Source organism: Zonotrichia albicollis, chromosome 9 (genome assembly GCF_047830755.1).
Source record: "Zonotrichia albicollis isolate bZonAlb1 chromosome 9, bZonAlb1.hap1, whole genome shotgun sequence".
NCBI lineage: Eukaryota > Metazoa > Chordata > Aves > Passeriformes > Passerellidae > Zonotrichia > Zonotrichia albicollis.
In genome coordinates this window covers 35,657,162-35,670,675 of record NC_133827.1, presented here as the reverse complement: position 1 = coordinate 35,670,675, position 13,514 = coordinate 35,657,162, and the positions used below count along the sequence as shown (strand labels likewise).

Here is a 13,514-nt window from a genome sequence, read left to right as displayed (position 1 = left end):
TATGTGAAAAAAAAATGCCAGATGATATCAAAACACCTCCAAAGTATCAACTATTCCATCTGCACAAGTCTGTGGTAGGTAGGTGTCACTTTATTACCCCTTGCATGAATAAAACAGCAGCCAGAAAGGTGAAAGTGAGGAGAAGACAACCCAGGAGCTTTGCTGTCACTTTTTTCCACACAGACAGATTTCCTCAGGGGTTATTCTCCTTTACAGCAGTACCCCTCCAACAAATACTGCCTGGGAGGGTGAGAAAAATCCTTTCATTCCATTTCCCCCCAGAAAACATAGCATAATTTAATATAAATGTAAAACTGAATATACAAGCAGAATTACTGCTTAAGTAAAGCAGCAATAGAATTAGGCAGAAATCTTTCATATCACTTTCTATGTAAAACCCCTCACAGGTTTTTTGAGGGGCAAGCAGGGATCTTGCCCTTTGTGGTAGGGCAAGACCTTGGGGGTGAGCTGAGGGGCTGAGCACCATCAAAGGGAGCCCTGGGTGAAACCTTCCCCAGCCCACAAAGGGCTTTCTGCAGAGCCCTCAGTGTGCCCTTTCCCCAAGGAAAACACAGCTGCAGATTTTTAAATACATGCCAGTGAACATTGCTAGCGCACAGGCAGGCTCCATCGTTCCAGTTTCAGCCTCTGGTGAATTGGAGATGAGATGAAATCCTCCAGAAAAGTTACAACCACTGACTTAGAGAAATCTGAGCAAGCTGCCACTAGGAAAAGCTTTCCCATAGGTAGAGCTGCAGGAGGTAACACTTGAGAGTTCCTATGTCTTCATGTATATGAACCCATACCCTGCTAATTCAAAATTATCCTCTCAGCCTTTAAATTGGCCTGGACTTTGTGTTAACCCTCAAGTCCCAGCTCAGGGTGTCTGTCATGCAGCACCACGTGTGTTGTGCTCTCCCCAGCACAGGCTGCTCAGTTTTCCTCTCTCTCTGCTGACACCCTTTCAAATTCACCTTCTCCAGCATCGAAGTTCCAGTTCAGTTTCCATTTATACACAGGCATAAGTGAATAGGGTAATTTTGTAATTGATTTTGGGTAATTTTGTGCCCAAAGGCTAAACTTTGAGTACTCAGAATAAAACTGTCTGTGATGTGTGGCACGAGCCAGCCCAGGCTTTGCTGCAACACGTGTCCTCTCCTGCAAGATGCCCCAGTACATCTCTGATGGGAATCCTGAGATGCTTTAGTGCTTATTTGCCTATTCTTGCCATGCTCTAATGTCTTTTTTTTTTCCTGCTTAGTGTCTGGACAGAAGAGACTCAGTGCTCACTCCTCAATGCATCCATCACAGAAACCTTTAACTGCTCATTTAACTGCGGCCCAGAGTGCTGGAAAATCTCTCAGTACCCCTGCCTGCAGGTGTATGTTAATCTCACCTCTTCTGGCCAGAAGCTTCTACTCTACCACACCGAGGAAACAATGAAAATTAATTCTGAGGTAGGAGCACAGAATAAAATTTGTTCCTAAATGGGTTTCTGGAGGGCTTCTCATCTCATTACATCCATTCCTCACTTTAAAGCAATATAAGGCTGTTTCACAGAGCAGAGAAAGCAGAAATCAGTGCACAAACATGTCTGGAGAGGGGCAATTTTCTGCCTCCATTGTTTCCAGGGGTGCTGTGCCATGAGGGCTGGAGCCTCCCTCATCCTTTCCAAGAGTTTTACAGTATCAGAGGATCACTGAGCACTTGTCACCCTGATATTCTCATGGAGCTGTGGACAAGTCACCTCCCACCCAGGAATGGCTCCCCATGAGAGTGAACAGCCCTAGAAATGTGCAGGGAGCATCCATGTGGCAGTGAGAATGGAAATGGCACCATTTCTGCAGGGCAGGCAGAAATGGGGAGGGAGGAGAGCCCATCTCCATCCCTGGTGACAAACCCTGAGCCTGAGCAGCCCCCTGAGCTCAGCTGGGCTGGGCTCCATCACTGCACTCCCCCTGCAAAGACCCTGAGAGTTTGTTGACTGGGGAGTGCCAAGGTTAAAGCAGCAGCATGAACATAAAGGGCCTGGCTTTGGGGTGTGAATAAGATAAAGAGTTGCCCCATCTTTACAGCACAACTGCTCTGATTCCACATGTTGGACTAATGGAATTATTCTGAGCAAGCCTGAAGAATTCCTGCCTCTGCTTCTGCAAGTATAAGCCCCAGTGTAAGCCCATGCAGGTGGGGTGGAGAGAGCTCCAACCTGGAGGCTGAAGGGAGCAGCAGATGCAGGGAATGCAGCAGCAGCAGCACAGCTGTGTGAATGATGTGGGCTATGCACCACTCCCCACCTTCCACAGGGAAAGGAGAGATGGGAACAGGGAAATCTCCCTGTCCCCATCTCCTTTTCTTCATATTAACAACTCCTGTGTCCCTGAGAGCACAAACTGGAGGAAGCTGGGACACAGTGGGATCATTAGTCTTACAGGTGCCAGATTTCCTTTAACTGCTTGGTTATCCAAGGTCACCGAACCCCAAACTTGGCAAAGCAGAACCCCTGATCAGGCTGCTGACAAAGTAACCTATTGTGTTTCTATTTATGGCAGCTGTTCAGTAGAACAAATTAATCCTACATATTAAGATGAAGTGATATTAAAATCAGTCAAAGTATGGCATGGTTGCACTAGGCTGCTTATTCCGCTGGATAATTAACTCTCATGACTCATGACTCCACTCATGGTGGAGTCCTCTGGCTCTGAAGTGTGAAATGGTGAAGAGTTCCCCCTTTTTCCCTCCACTCTGGCACAGTGCAGGAAGAGGCACTCACTGTCTGTGAAGCCTGAGGCAGGACAGACAGACCCCACTTCCTGCAGGGGCAGAAGCAAAACCGTGATGGTCATGCCTCAATTTGATTAAAAGAGATCAGATAAATCTCTGTGCTCCGCTGATTCAGATAAATTGAGAGATTCAGCATAAATCTCCACATTCTTTTATTGATCATTTTTGCTTGCTGAAATGGACTTTGAAATTCTCCCAGATGCCACCTCCTCTTAATTTAGTGTAGGCACAGTTAATACTTCTCCAGCCCAAGGTTGTTTTACAGGTTAAGCTCTGCTCTCAGGAGGATTCCTAGGTTTTCCTGACATGCTGCTGGCTATGTGACCTGAATACAAGAGCAGTTTTGAGTGGAAGTTTGCAATGTCTATAAAATACCTGTCTTCTTGCTCATGGCTCGGATCAGCAGAGTTTCCAAGCTCAAATCAGCACAACCAGCCTCAGCATTCCAGATGTGATTTCCCTCTCCCCTGGCTAGAGAGCATCCCCATGCACCAGGAAAGCAGTCCTGAATGGGCTGGGTGATGCTCCAGCTGGGTGCTAAGCTGTCCCTCTCCATCCATTTACTCACATTTGTGTTCCCTGTCTTTGCTAAATAAACAAAAATAACCCTGTGCCTGGCTCACTGAGCTCTGACATTACTGGGGACAACACAGAGCACAGTCCTGACACTCCAAGACCAGCACCAGTGACTTTCAAAAGGTGCCACCCCTCCACCAACCTCTCTGCTTTGCTGAGCACCCACACACAGGGACAGAGCAGCACCTGGAGCTGCCTCTCTCTTCTCCCCACCAGCCAGCATGGACAGAGCAAAATCCACTTTGAGTTTAAATAATGTTTTATCCAGGAGAATAAATGCTGTCTAACCTGGCTGTCAGCTCAGGAGGTGGAGTAAGGAACAGGAACAATTTATACTGAGATCTACAGCATGCTGCTGCCAGTCTCTGGCGGGAATCAGTGGGGAGTCAGTGGATATCTGTCAGGCTGCTCGAGTCTTTCCAAGAAAAGCACATAAGGATTTTTTCTGCCTTTTCATTGCTCTTGCTGTGCCTACTTTATCTCCAGCCTTTAGGACAAGCCCAGCCCCTTGTCAATACCACAGGCAAAACAGTTTAAATGCTTCCATGGCCACACTTTTCTTCCTCAGCTGCCAAAGGCTCTAACAGCCTCTGCAAGAGGTGAATCAGCCACAGAGCCAGGCTGTCACCATGAGCAAGGGCCGTGGTAGTTAAAGCAATTAGAGAGGCCCCGTTTTGATCTCACATTATGTAATTTTGACTCTTTTCATGTCATTGGAGCTGCTGCTGATTTGTATCGGTTCTCTGTTAGTGAGATAACAAGAAGGATTTAATCACCAAAATCAGCTGTAACTGCCTGGGACTCAGAAATGGTTCTGTGGATTCTCAGGGTTTCTAACTGAAGACTCAGGTGTTTATAAGCCAGGAAGGAGTTTTCCTGGTGCAGGGAGGGGAAGCAGAGGTGTTCAGCTGTGAATTCCAGTAGGGAACTGAAAAATTCCATCTGGAGGAGTCAATTCAGGCCAGCTCAGGTACAGAACTCTTCCTTCAATCCTTCTCCAAACTTGTTGCATTTTCCAAAAGAGGTGTAAATTGACATCCTGAGCACTTTCTCACAAAGATTGCCACAGCACATCCTGTCTAAGTTTCCAGGCTCAGCTTGGACACCAGTCCCAGCCACAGACATGTGATGAGAGTTGTATATTTCAATATGATGAGAGTTGTGTATTTCACTGCCCCCCTGAACTGGGGCTTTTCTGACAACAGCCTTTTTAGTGTTTCTTCATTGATTTAAGGGAAACTGCCTCCAGCTTGCCTGGAGAAGTTGTGTGATCTCCATCCCTGGAGATATTCATAACCTGACTGGACAAGTCCCTGAGCAACTCTGCACTGAGCAGGGCACTGGAATGGATGTGTCCAGAGGTGGTTCAGACAGGATACCTACCCAATGCTTTATATTAGGAAAGTAGAGATGAAAACATTAATCACAACTTCTATTTGTAACTGTCTGATAGATCCTTCTTGTGTTCAGATTGCAAGGGACACAAGAACCACCTTTCTCATGCTGTATCACAGAATCTTCACCTGAGGTAGAGCACCAGACATTGTTTACTTGCAGATTTCCAGCTGTTTGACAATTCAGAAGTGCCAAAAAGCAGCATGGATATAATTGTCTACATTCACAGGTAGAGCATAACAATTGTGGATATAAAATTCCTTACCAGGCATTGCAGAAAACTTTTGGAAATTTAAACTATGGAAAACAAAGAAAACATCAATACATCCTGTTGTTGAGTCTTCTTCTTGTTTGCCAAACACCTATGAAACACAGCCCTGGGATCTCACTGGGAAAGCTGAGATGTTGAATGAGGCCAGGAGCACCCCACAACCAAAGTTTAATGCCCTTGTGCTGAGGATCAAAGCAAAGACCAAGAGGTTTCCAGGGTCTCAGGAGAACCAGAGTGAGGCAGAGAGCACACAAAGGGCACACACACCTTGGAGAGCACCTGGGAAACCAAAGCCTGGAGAGAGACATGGATTCAGCACAAGGAGTCTGGATGAGAGGCACAATAAACCAACTTCCCTGGCACAGCTGCACTCCACAGTCTCATGCTCCCAGACCCTCCACCATGGGCAGCCCAACAGAGTTGGTGGTGCAGGGAACAGCTCAGGTTCTGGTTCAGGTCCCCTCTGAGAACACTTGGACTCACTGCATTCTTGGGATATTTTTGCAAACAGAGCCCAGGAATATTTCATCCTTTTGGCTTCTACGTATCTTCTGTTCTCTGTCAATGGGAAGTTGTATTTTGCAAAAGTGGCCAAGTTCTTGTTTAATCACCTCATTCAGGATACTTTATGGGAATTCCAGAAACAGAAATGAATAGCAAAACAATGACAAGAAAAAAAAAACAAATTCCCCCTGAAAAACCATAACACAAATCCATTTGAACTGGAAATACTGCTGTTATGACAGTAATAATTTACTAAGGGAAAATGAGGAATGCTTCACTGAGAAATTTCCCCTTCTTAGTAGATTATGATCTATTAAAGACTCGTGAGCACTGGAAGAGGGCTCGTGACTTTGGACATTTAAGACAAATTTGGTCAGAGTACAAGAGAATATCCTATAGGGAGCAGACACGCACCAGCAGCAAGATGGATGAGATATTAATGCTCTGATATTTTTCATCTCTAATTTCTGGAGCTCTATGAAATATTCATAATGGCAGTGTGGCCACGCTCCACCATTAATGCTCCAGTCTGCTAACGCCAGACAATCTCTCTGCCATGCTTCAAATCATATTCTGTGTTAATAACTTGCCAATGAATCAATCAAATCCTATTATGAGGTTAATCCTTTGATCATAATTAGGACTAGGGATTTGTTGCAGTATGTTAAAAAAAGAATTCACAGCACGTCACGAAAAAGAACAGAGGGACATTTATAAAGGATGTACATTAAAACAGTAATAATCAAAACCCATGGGTCACATTATTTTAATCAAAACCTTCTTCTTTCCTTTGCAAAACTCACTTTCTCATTAAATTATCTGGGGCTACTGTAGGTTCTCACCAGGACAAGCAGCCTGATGGGTCCCCCCCTGCACGTCCAAGGAGAAGTCAAGCAGCAGTTTTCCACAGTTAACCAAAATCCTATGCAGGTGTAAGTGCATAGAAGAGAGAAGGAAGTGAGAGGCCCTGGGCTACTTCCATCAGTCAACTCCCAGACCAGCAGGAGCAACAGAAAGTTGAGGGGTTTCTGCTCTAGGTCCAAAATTGTCCAGATGTGGCCTCAGTCCTTGTGTCTGCCAACCGCCTCACCAGCCCACACCAGCTCTTGGCAGGGAGTGCTCAGCCCAGCCCAGGACCACTGTCCTACCCTTCCCATGGAATATCTTCAGTGCATGGACTCCATAAAGCTGTTTTTAAAATAACTTGCCTTTAGTATTCTCTGGAAATCTAGGCTGCAACTGTGCTAGATAGAGCCACCCCCAAATCTTATTTCCTTTGGGACTAAAACTGAAAATCCAGGGTCATCTTCAGAGAAAAGGAACTTATGCTGGGGTCAAAAGCAAAAACCTCACTAAGTGCCACCCTGGCAACCAGGTTGATCTTCAGCTAGAGGCTGAATGAAAGTCCTCTGGGCTGTCAGTAGGAAAAACTAGACCCATTGTTTGTCTCTAGCTCAGGCTAGAAACAAACATGAGAATTGCCCCATGAGAATATTTGTGTAGAGGTCTCTCCTCATCCCTCCCCCCTGTGAGTGAACTCCTGTGCCCACTGTGATCACTTTGATCCAAGCCAAGTGAGAGCTAAACTACCAGATTTGTATTTACAGAAAGTCAATTACCCATCTAACTGCGAGCATATGTGTGCCACTTAAGATGAAGAGGTACTTCATCAGTTCTATTTTTACATGTGCAAATTAGCAATAATAATATATTCACCTATCTCACAAGGCACAGTGCAGATTAAAGCATTAATGTTTGAACAGCACTTGGAGGTTCTCCAATGGGAAATTCTGTAGATGTGCAAAATATTGAGTTTTGCTGCGATAAATTCATTATTAGCGTAATAGTATTCCACTCTTGTTGTGAAAAGCATAATCATCTGGAGATTTCCCCAGTTGCCACCTGCAAACAGACACTGCAACAGGTCTGGAGACATTTTCCTCCCTCTGCTTTCTCCCCAGTGCTCCTACATCCCCAAGTGTGGGAAGAACTACGAGGAGTCCATGTCGCTGGTGAACGTGGTGATGGAAAACTTCAGGAAGTACCAACGCTTCTCCTGCTTCTACGACCCCGAGGGCGTGCAGAAGAACGTGATCCTCACCAAATTGTACAGCTCCAACGTGCTCTTCCACTCCCTGGTGTGGCCCACCTGCATGATGATCGGCGGGGTGGCCATCGTGGCCATGGTAAAGCTGACTCAGTACCTTTCCCTGCTCTGCGAGAGAATCCAGAGGATCAGCAGATAGGAAAGGAGACTCCTCCAAAATTTAATACTGTTTTTTCTCATTCTTCACCAAAGAACCTTAAGTTTGTAATGTGCAAGTCTGGTATAAGTTCCTTACTATATTCTTCTAAGTAGAGCAATAATGCAAAAGCTGTTCTATATGCAAACATGATGTTATTATTATGCAGACGACTGAAGAAGTTCCTGTTTTGTGTTGACTGTCTCTATGATCTTGTTTTTTTGCTGGGATTAGTACTTTCTTTTCTACAGCCAAGATAGGGCTCAGTGTGACCATTGGCCAAGCTTTAGTCAGTTGATGTTTTTGGTGTAAAAGATTCTGGGGACATTCACTGCTGGACAAAGGGCAGCCGACCACCTGTGCATCATTGAGGTCTCACACCTGGCTCAGCCTATTGGATGGATTTGTGGCTTTGGCTTTTTTAATACTGGCTGCAGATTGAAAAAGCACTGATAAGCGTTTTTTTTAATGGTAGGATGGCACAAAAATTATGTATTTTGAGGTTAGGCTGGGACAAGCATACAGTATTTTCAGCCTCAGTAGGAATTGGTGATGCTTTGTGTTTGCTCCCTCAGTTCAGAAGTCAATTGTACCCTATGGTGTTTGTAAGGTCTTTTGGAAAACACTTTGGAGTTTTATTTTGTGTAGTGCTATAATTTTCTTCTGTCTTATCAACATAAGTTTTGTCACTTGCAGAAGCTGTAGCCAAAAAAGCAAAAAACACCTTGTTCCATTTTGTATTCTAGTCTGAGCCCTATTGATGGAGGTGGGACCAGAACTCCTTCTGTAAAGGTTTATTATTCATTTGTCTTGTATTTGCTACCATATCACTGTAAAGAAAAAAATAACACTATCAGCTATTTTTTCATTTTTTACTTCCAACTATTTTAGATTTTTTTACTTGATATATATACAGATATATATATATATATATATATATAAAGAAAAAGCTATATTATATCTAGTTGTGTATTGAAACTTGTTTAGGGGGGTATTTTCCTTTGTTTTTACCCACTGGAAAATGAACAGTACAATTCATGTATTTGTAACCTTCATCCTTGGATAATATCATAACACGGAGAAGCAGCACTGCAGGATCTTATCCAATATTCATGATGTTGTTTCAGTCAAAGGTCTCTGTTGCTGTGACATGGGAAATGACAAAAATCTCATCCAATTCTATGGCTCTATTAACTGAATTGTTAGATAATCATCATAACACATTTGGAAATCTCTCCTGACCTTAACTCACCATGCAGTGCTGGCTGACATGAATTATGATTTACAAGACCCAGGTGCAATGATTTATTGGAAAAACAGAGAATCTGGCTAAGTTGTTGTCCTATCTGTCAAACATTTACCACAGTATACTTGCCAGTTTATTTTCATACACACTGGAGTCACAATTTCTGCATAATTTATTTTTATTCCCCTATAGAAAACATTCCTTACTATGTTTTAAAGACACCTCTCTCAGTTCCTCATGTTGTACCCAGCCTGAAGGACAAACACAAGGCACATCCTGGGAGCAATCCTGTGAACTCATTATCCAATAGCTCAAAGAAACCATATACAGGCCTGCTCAAACCAAGAAAATAACATTTTTCCCTTCAAAAAGACTGCAAATCAAGTATTCTGCCTAGTTCATCTATATATATATATATAAAGTACCTTTCCTCATCACAGCATTAAAAATTTCAAGATGTTACAAAACAAGTCATGCAAGTGTAATGTGAGCTGTAAAAAGAAAAAAAAAGTTCTCAGCAGTGAAAATAAACCTGCAATCTTGTAATCAGTAGTATAATTTTCTTTAGGTAATTAAATTCCTGGAGGGTGGGGGGGATAATGAAGGTTCCAAAAATATGTAATAAAAATATTCAATTAAATCTTCCAGATTTCAGTATCTGCTGCCTTCAGATCTGGCTTGTTTCATCAAACTGCTTTCTGTAGCTTCCATTACCAGGAAAAGAGGAGTGCTGGTGCACCAGGGAATTCAGAAATGTTCATTTCCAAAAACCCTGTTTTGATCAATATGTTGGAATTGCAGGAGCCAGCGCTGGGAGATCTGGGAATCTCAGCACCAGTGGGGCTGGACTGTGCTGCCAAGCACAATTCACAGATCAGGAATGCTGCACAGCTTTTCCAACCACCACCAGCCCTTGTGCTGGCCATTTGCGCAATGGTTTAGGTGCTCTGTGACATTTTGGGTGCCTGTGTTTGTGTATTTTCCCTGGGTGGCAGGGAAGCTGATTGTTCCTGACATTTACACATCAAACGCTGCTTTCAACTTCTCGTGCCGTAAAACACTTCACCAGAGCTCCTGTGGGTGAAACATCTTGCTGCTGTTGTAGGCTATAATCATTTTGTTGACATTAAGGGAGAGATCTGTGGGATAGCAAAACAACTTGAGTAATTGGATGGAGTGAGGTAAAACAATAATTTTGAAGGGAATTATCCATCTGATCCCTGGCACTGTTAACCCCCTACTGAAGTGTTTGCACTGCAAATGGGATTTTTTGACAACTCCTGCTGCCCCAAAGAGAGGTGGTGTTTCAGCAGGGATGTTAGTCTGTCCTATTTCTTTCCCTCCTCTATTTTAATGTCATGTTTTCCCCTGCAAAAGGCGTTGATGTTCCTGTAGGCAGCTCAAATGCATGAGAAAAACATGTCATGCAATTCAATAGCCAGACAAACCAACCCTTGCCTCTAACACTGGTTCTGTCTCTTCCCAGCACAAACAGTTCCATTCTTGATGTCCCAGCTGGGCATTTGGGACAGAAGGGTCAAACCTGTCCTGAAAAACCCTGGAAGGGAGAGGTGCAATATGAAAAAGGTTGTGCAGTATTTGCAGGCATCAGAAGCCTGTGACAAGCACCCTTGTGTGATTTAAAATGATTTAAAGCATTCATAAGTATTTCAGATACCAAATTCCCATGGCCTTTTAGTAGTTGTCATTTTCTTAATTAGATTGTATATGTCAAGCCTCATTCCTATTCTGGAAGATCTAAATCTGAAGCTGAAGTGTGAACATCCTTGCTGTAATACTTTGAAATCTGGCACCTTGCAGCAGATTTATAAATGTCACCAGCTAGGACAACAGGGAGTTTATTTTGATTTAGATTTCTTCATTGAGGAGATGTCAATTTGTCTCACAGAATGTACCCAGTGGAAGGATACCTATCTCCAGGGTGAGCCTGGGTGAGGGCAGCAAGGAGAGAGTTCAGGAAACACAAGAGGAGACACAAAGGCAGTGATTTCTCACCTGAAGGACAAATAGGGAATAAAGTCCCACCTTGTGACTTTTTTTTTTAATTTCATACAGAGGATAGGAGTAAACTTGGGTAATTAAATTTTTAATTCTGTTTGAAAATAGGGTTGGGATAAGGGGTTGGGTTTGAGTTAGGGCTAGGGTTTGGGTGAGGGTTAATGTCAGTTCAATGGAAGAAGCTGATGAGAAAGAACTGGCTGGTGTTAATGTTCCATGAGGATTCCTACTCTTATTTAACTGTCATACTTTGACCTTACAGCAGTACAAACTTCTCATGAGTGGTGTTGTCCCTTTAATACCACTTTTATAATTTTTCAGCTAATTTCCCTTCTCATGCAGTCATGCTGGTGCTAAATCAGCTCCAGGCTTTCAGGGGTGTTATCCAGTATCTCTGCAGCAACACAATTCTTCCATAGGCTCTGAGCATCTTCTCTCCATTAGCTCCTGTACTGCTCATCATCCATCAAAGGTTTGGGAAAATCCCTCACTTTTCTGCTCCACTGAGCACTTGTCACCTCCTAGCACTCACAGGAAAACCACAGACAGTTTTTGGAGTTCTTAAACATCTCACAACTGAATACAAACTTTGCCAAATCATTTTTCATAGATTGAAAGGTAGGAGTAAACTTCAATTATTTGGTTTCAGTATTTTGAAAACAAAATGTTTCCATTTTTCAGTTTGATCTGAAGAAGCATTTTAAAATCTAGGGATGAAGGAAACTTTTTATGTAGGAAATATTGGAAAATTATAGTTAGAAACATAAAAGCTCCTCTGATGTGAAAGAAAAAAAAATTTTTAAAAAACAGCAATTGATCAGTTCACTGAATATTTTGAGGTGGATTTTTTTTTTCCTTTTGTGAGGTTGACCAGCAAGGTTCTTTCATTTTTATCAACCACCAGTGAAATGCAGGATCCATCACAAGGATTTACCAGTAGCCCCAGCCAGGGTCCAGCCAGGCCAGGCTCATCTCAGGGATCACCAGGATGGTAAAGCAAAGCACAGCATCAAAGAGTACAACAGCTACTGAATAGACATGTTTGTGTGGATGCACTCAGTGTTTAAAGTTAAATCCCAGTGAACCAGGAGGGGTTGATGCTGCCTGTGGCAATCTGCTGGTCCCCCAACAAGCCACTGTTTGTCCCTGACCTGCAGCTGCTAAATGTAAAACAAACTTCATTTGACACAAAGGGCTTCTTCATCCTTCAGATATAATCTGGAAAAAAAAAAATCTGCAATATTGCCTGATGAATTCACACCAAGATTTTTTAAATAAATCAAATTTCTCCAAGCACTGAAATAAAAGTGTTAATTTTAGCAGAGCCCTCCATACAGCCTGTCTGCTTTTAATAGTTCTCCATTTTCGTAGAATGAGCTGGTAGAAGAGTATTTATTTTTAACAGAACTACATTTATTTAGGTAAGAATTCAGTGTATTTCATTGCTTAGTGATTTTATTGTAATAGAGATGCTCATTCTAAAATGCTTTTCAAGCTCTATTGAAACATGGCTATTTCCAGGCAAAAGCTCAGCAAATGACTCAGAAAACATGGGCAGAGATGGAGGACCAGCTCACTGAACTCATAGAAAATGTTTGTTTAATTTGGGAGTTCAAGAAAAGCAGGTGAGAGTTAGTAGCATCTCCAGAGGTCAGGCAGGTCAGATTTGGGGAGCCATATGAATTTGTGTTCATACCCTTCAGTACAGCCAGAAGGATCAGACACTGTTATAGGTTGGAAAAAAATATAAAAAAAAATAATTAAAAAGCACAGCTCTTTTGTTCAGGAGTGTGCTCAATTTTCAGAATGTTTCAGGAAAAAATTGCTGAAACACTGTGATATTCAGTGCACACAAAAACTAGCATCCTTTATAAATGTACAGTTTCTACTATGTCTTTTTTTTCCTTTTTTTTTGAAACTTGGAAAAAATGCAAAAGCAAAATCTGAACCTGGAGTGATCTCACCTAACTCTTTGTATTGACTCGACTTTTTTTTTTTAGGTTTTCAGTCTGCAGAATATTTTGAAGATTTTCTTCCCATTCACAGCTCAAAAAAATATTGTGAAATTGAAAAGGTGCTTCCCACTCAGCTAGAGGTAAAATCTTTACCCTTCCTGGGATAGGTATTCTAATATATCATATAGAAGGTGTCCTTTTTGTGACAAGGGGTGGAATTAGATGATGAGTAAGGTCCCTTTGCTAAACTATTCTATGATTCCCCATGTGAAAATGTGTATGAGGAAGGTGGGAGGTTTCATCTGCTCTCCTGAAGTCTCCACCTTGGCAATTCTTTGGCATAACTGCAGGTGCTGTTGTGCATTCAGTTACCAAGCCCTTTTTAACACCCAGCCACCTGCACAGCACACTCCTGATCACAAGCAAAGGCTCTGCTGGGGCTGCTGAGCAGCTCAATTCCCAAAATCCAGGGGGCAGAAAGGAAGAGCACCTTGAAAGGCTTCCTCACTTGTGATTTCAGTCAT

General features: G+C 42.8%; 1 protein-coding gene across 5 annotated transcripts in view; it reads left to right on the top strand.

Moving 5' to 3' along the window:
• The window catches only part of KCNMB2 (potassium calcium-activated channel subfamily M regulatory beta subunit 2), a 137,760-nt gene extending 128,102 nt beyond the window's left edge, over window positions 1-9,658 (top strand). For 2 of the 5 annotated variants that reach the window (XM_074547413.1, XM_014265547.3), the window contains exons 4-5: window positions 1,262-1,457; window positions 7,489-9,658. In XM_074547413.1, the coding sequence (XP_074403514.1) occupies window positions 1,262-1,457; window positions 7,489-7,773 (481 nt within the window). In that variant the 3' untranslated portion in view covers window positions 7,774-9,658. The remainder of the gene's footprint in view (window positions 1-1,261; window positions 1,458-7,488) is intronic. The other 3 variants (XM_074547412.1, XM_005484787.4, XM_074547411.1) reach the window with 2 other exon arrangements.
• Window positions 9,659-13,514: the final 3,856 nt, after the last annotated feature.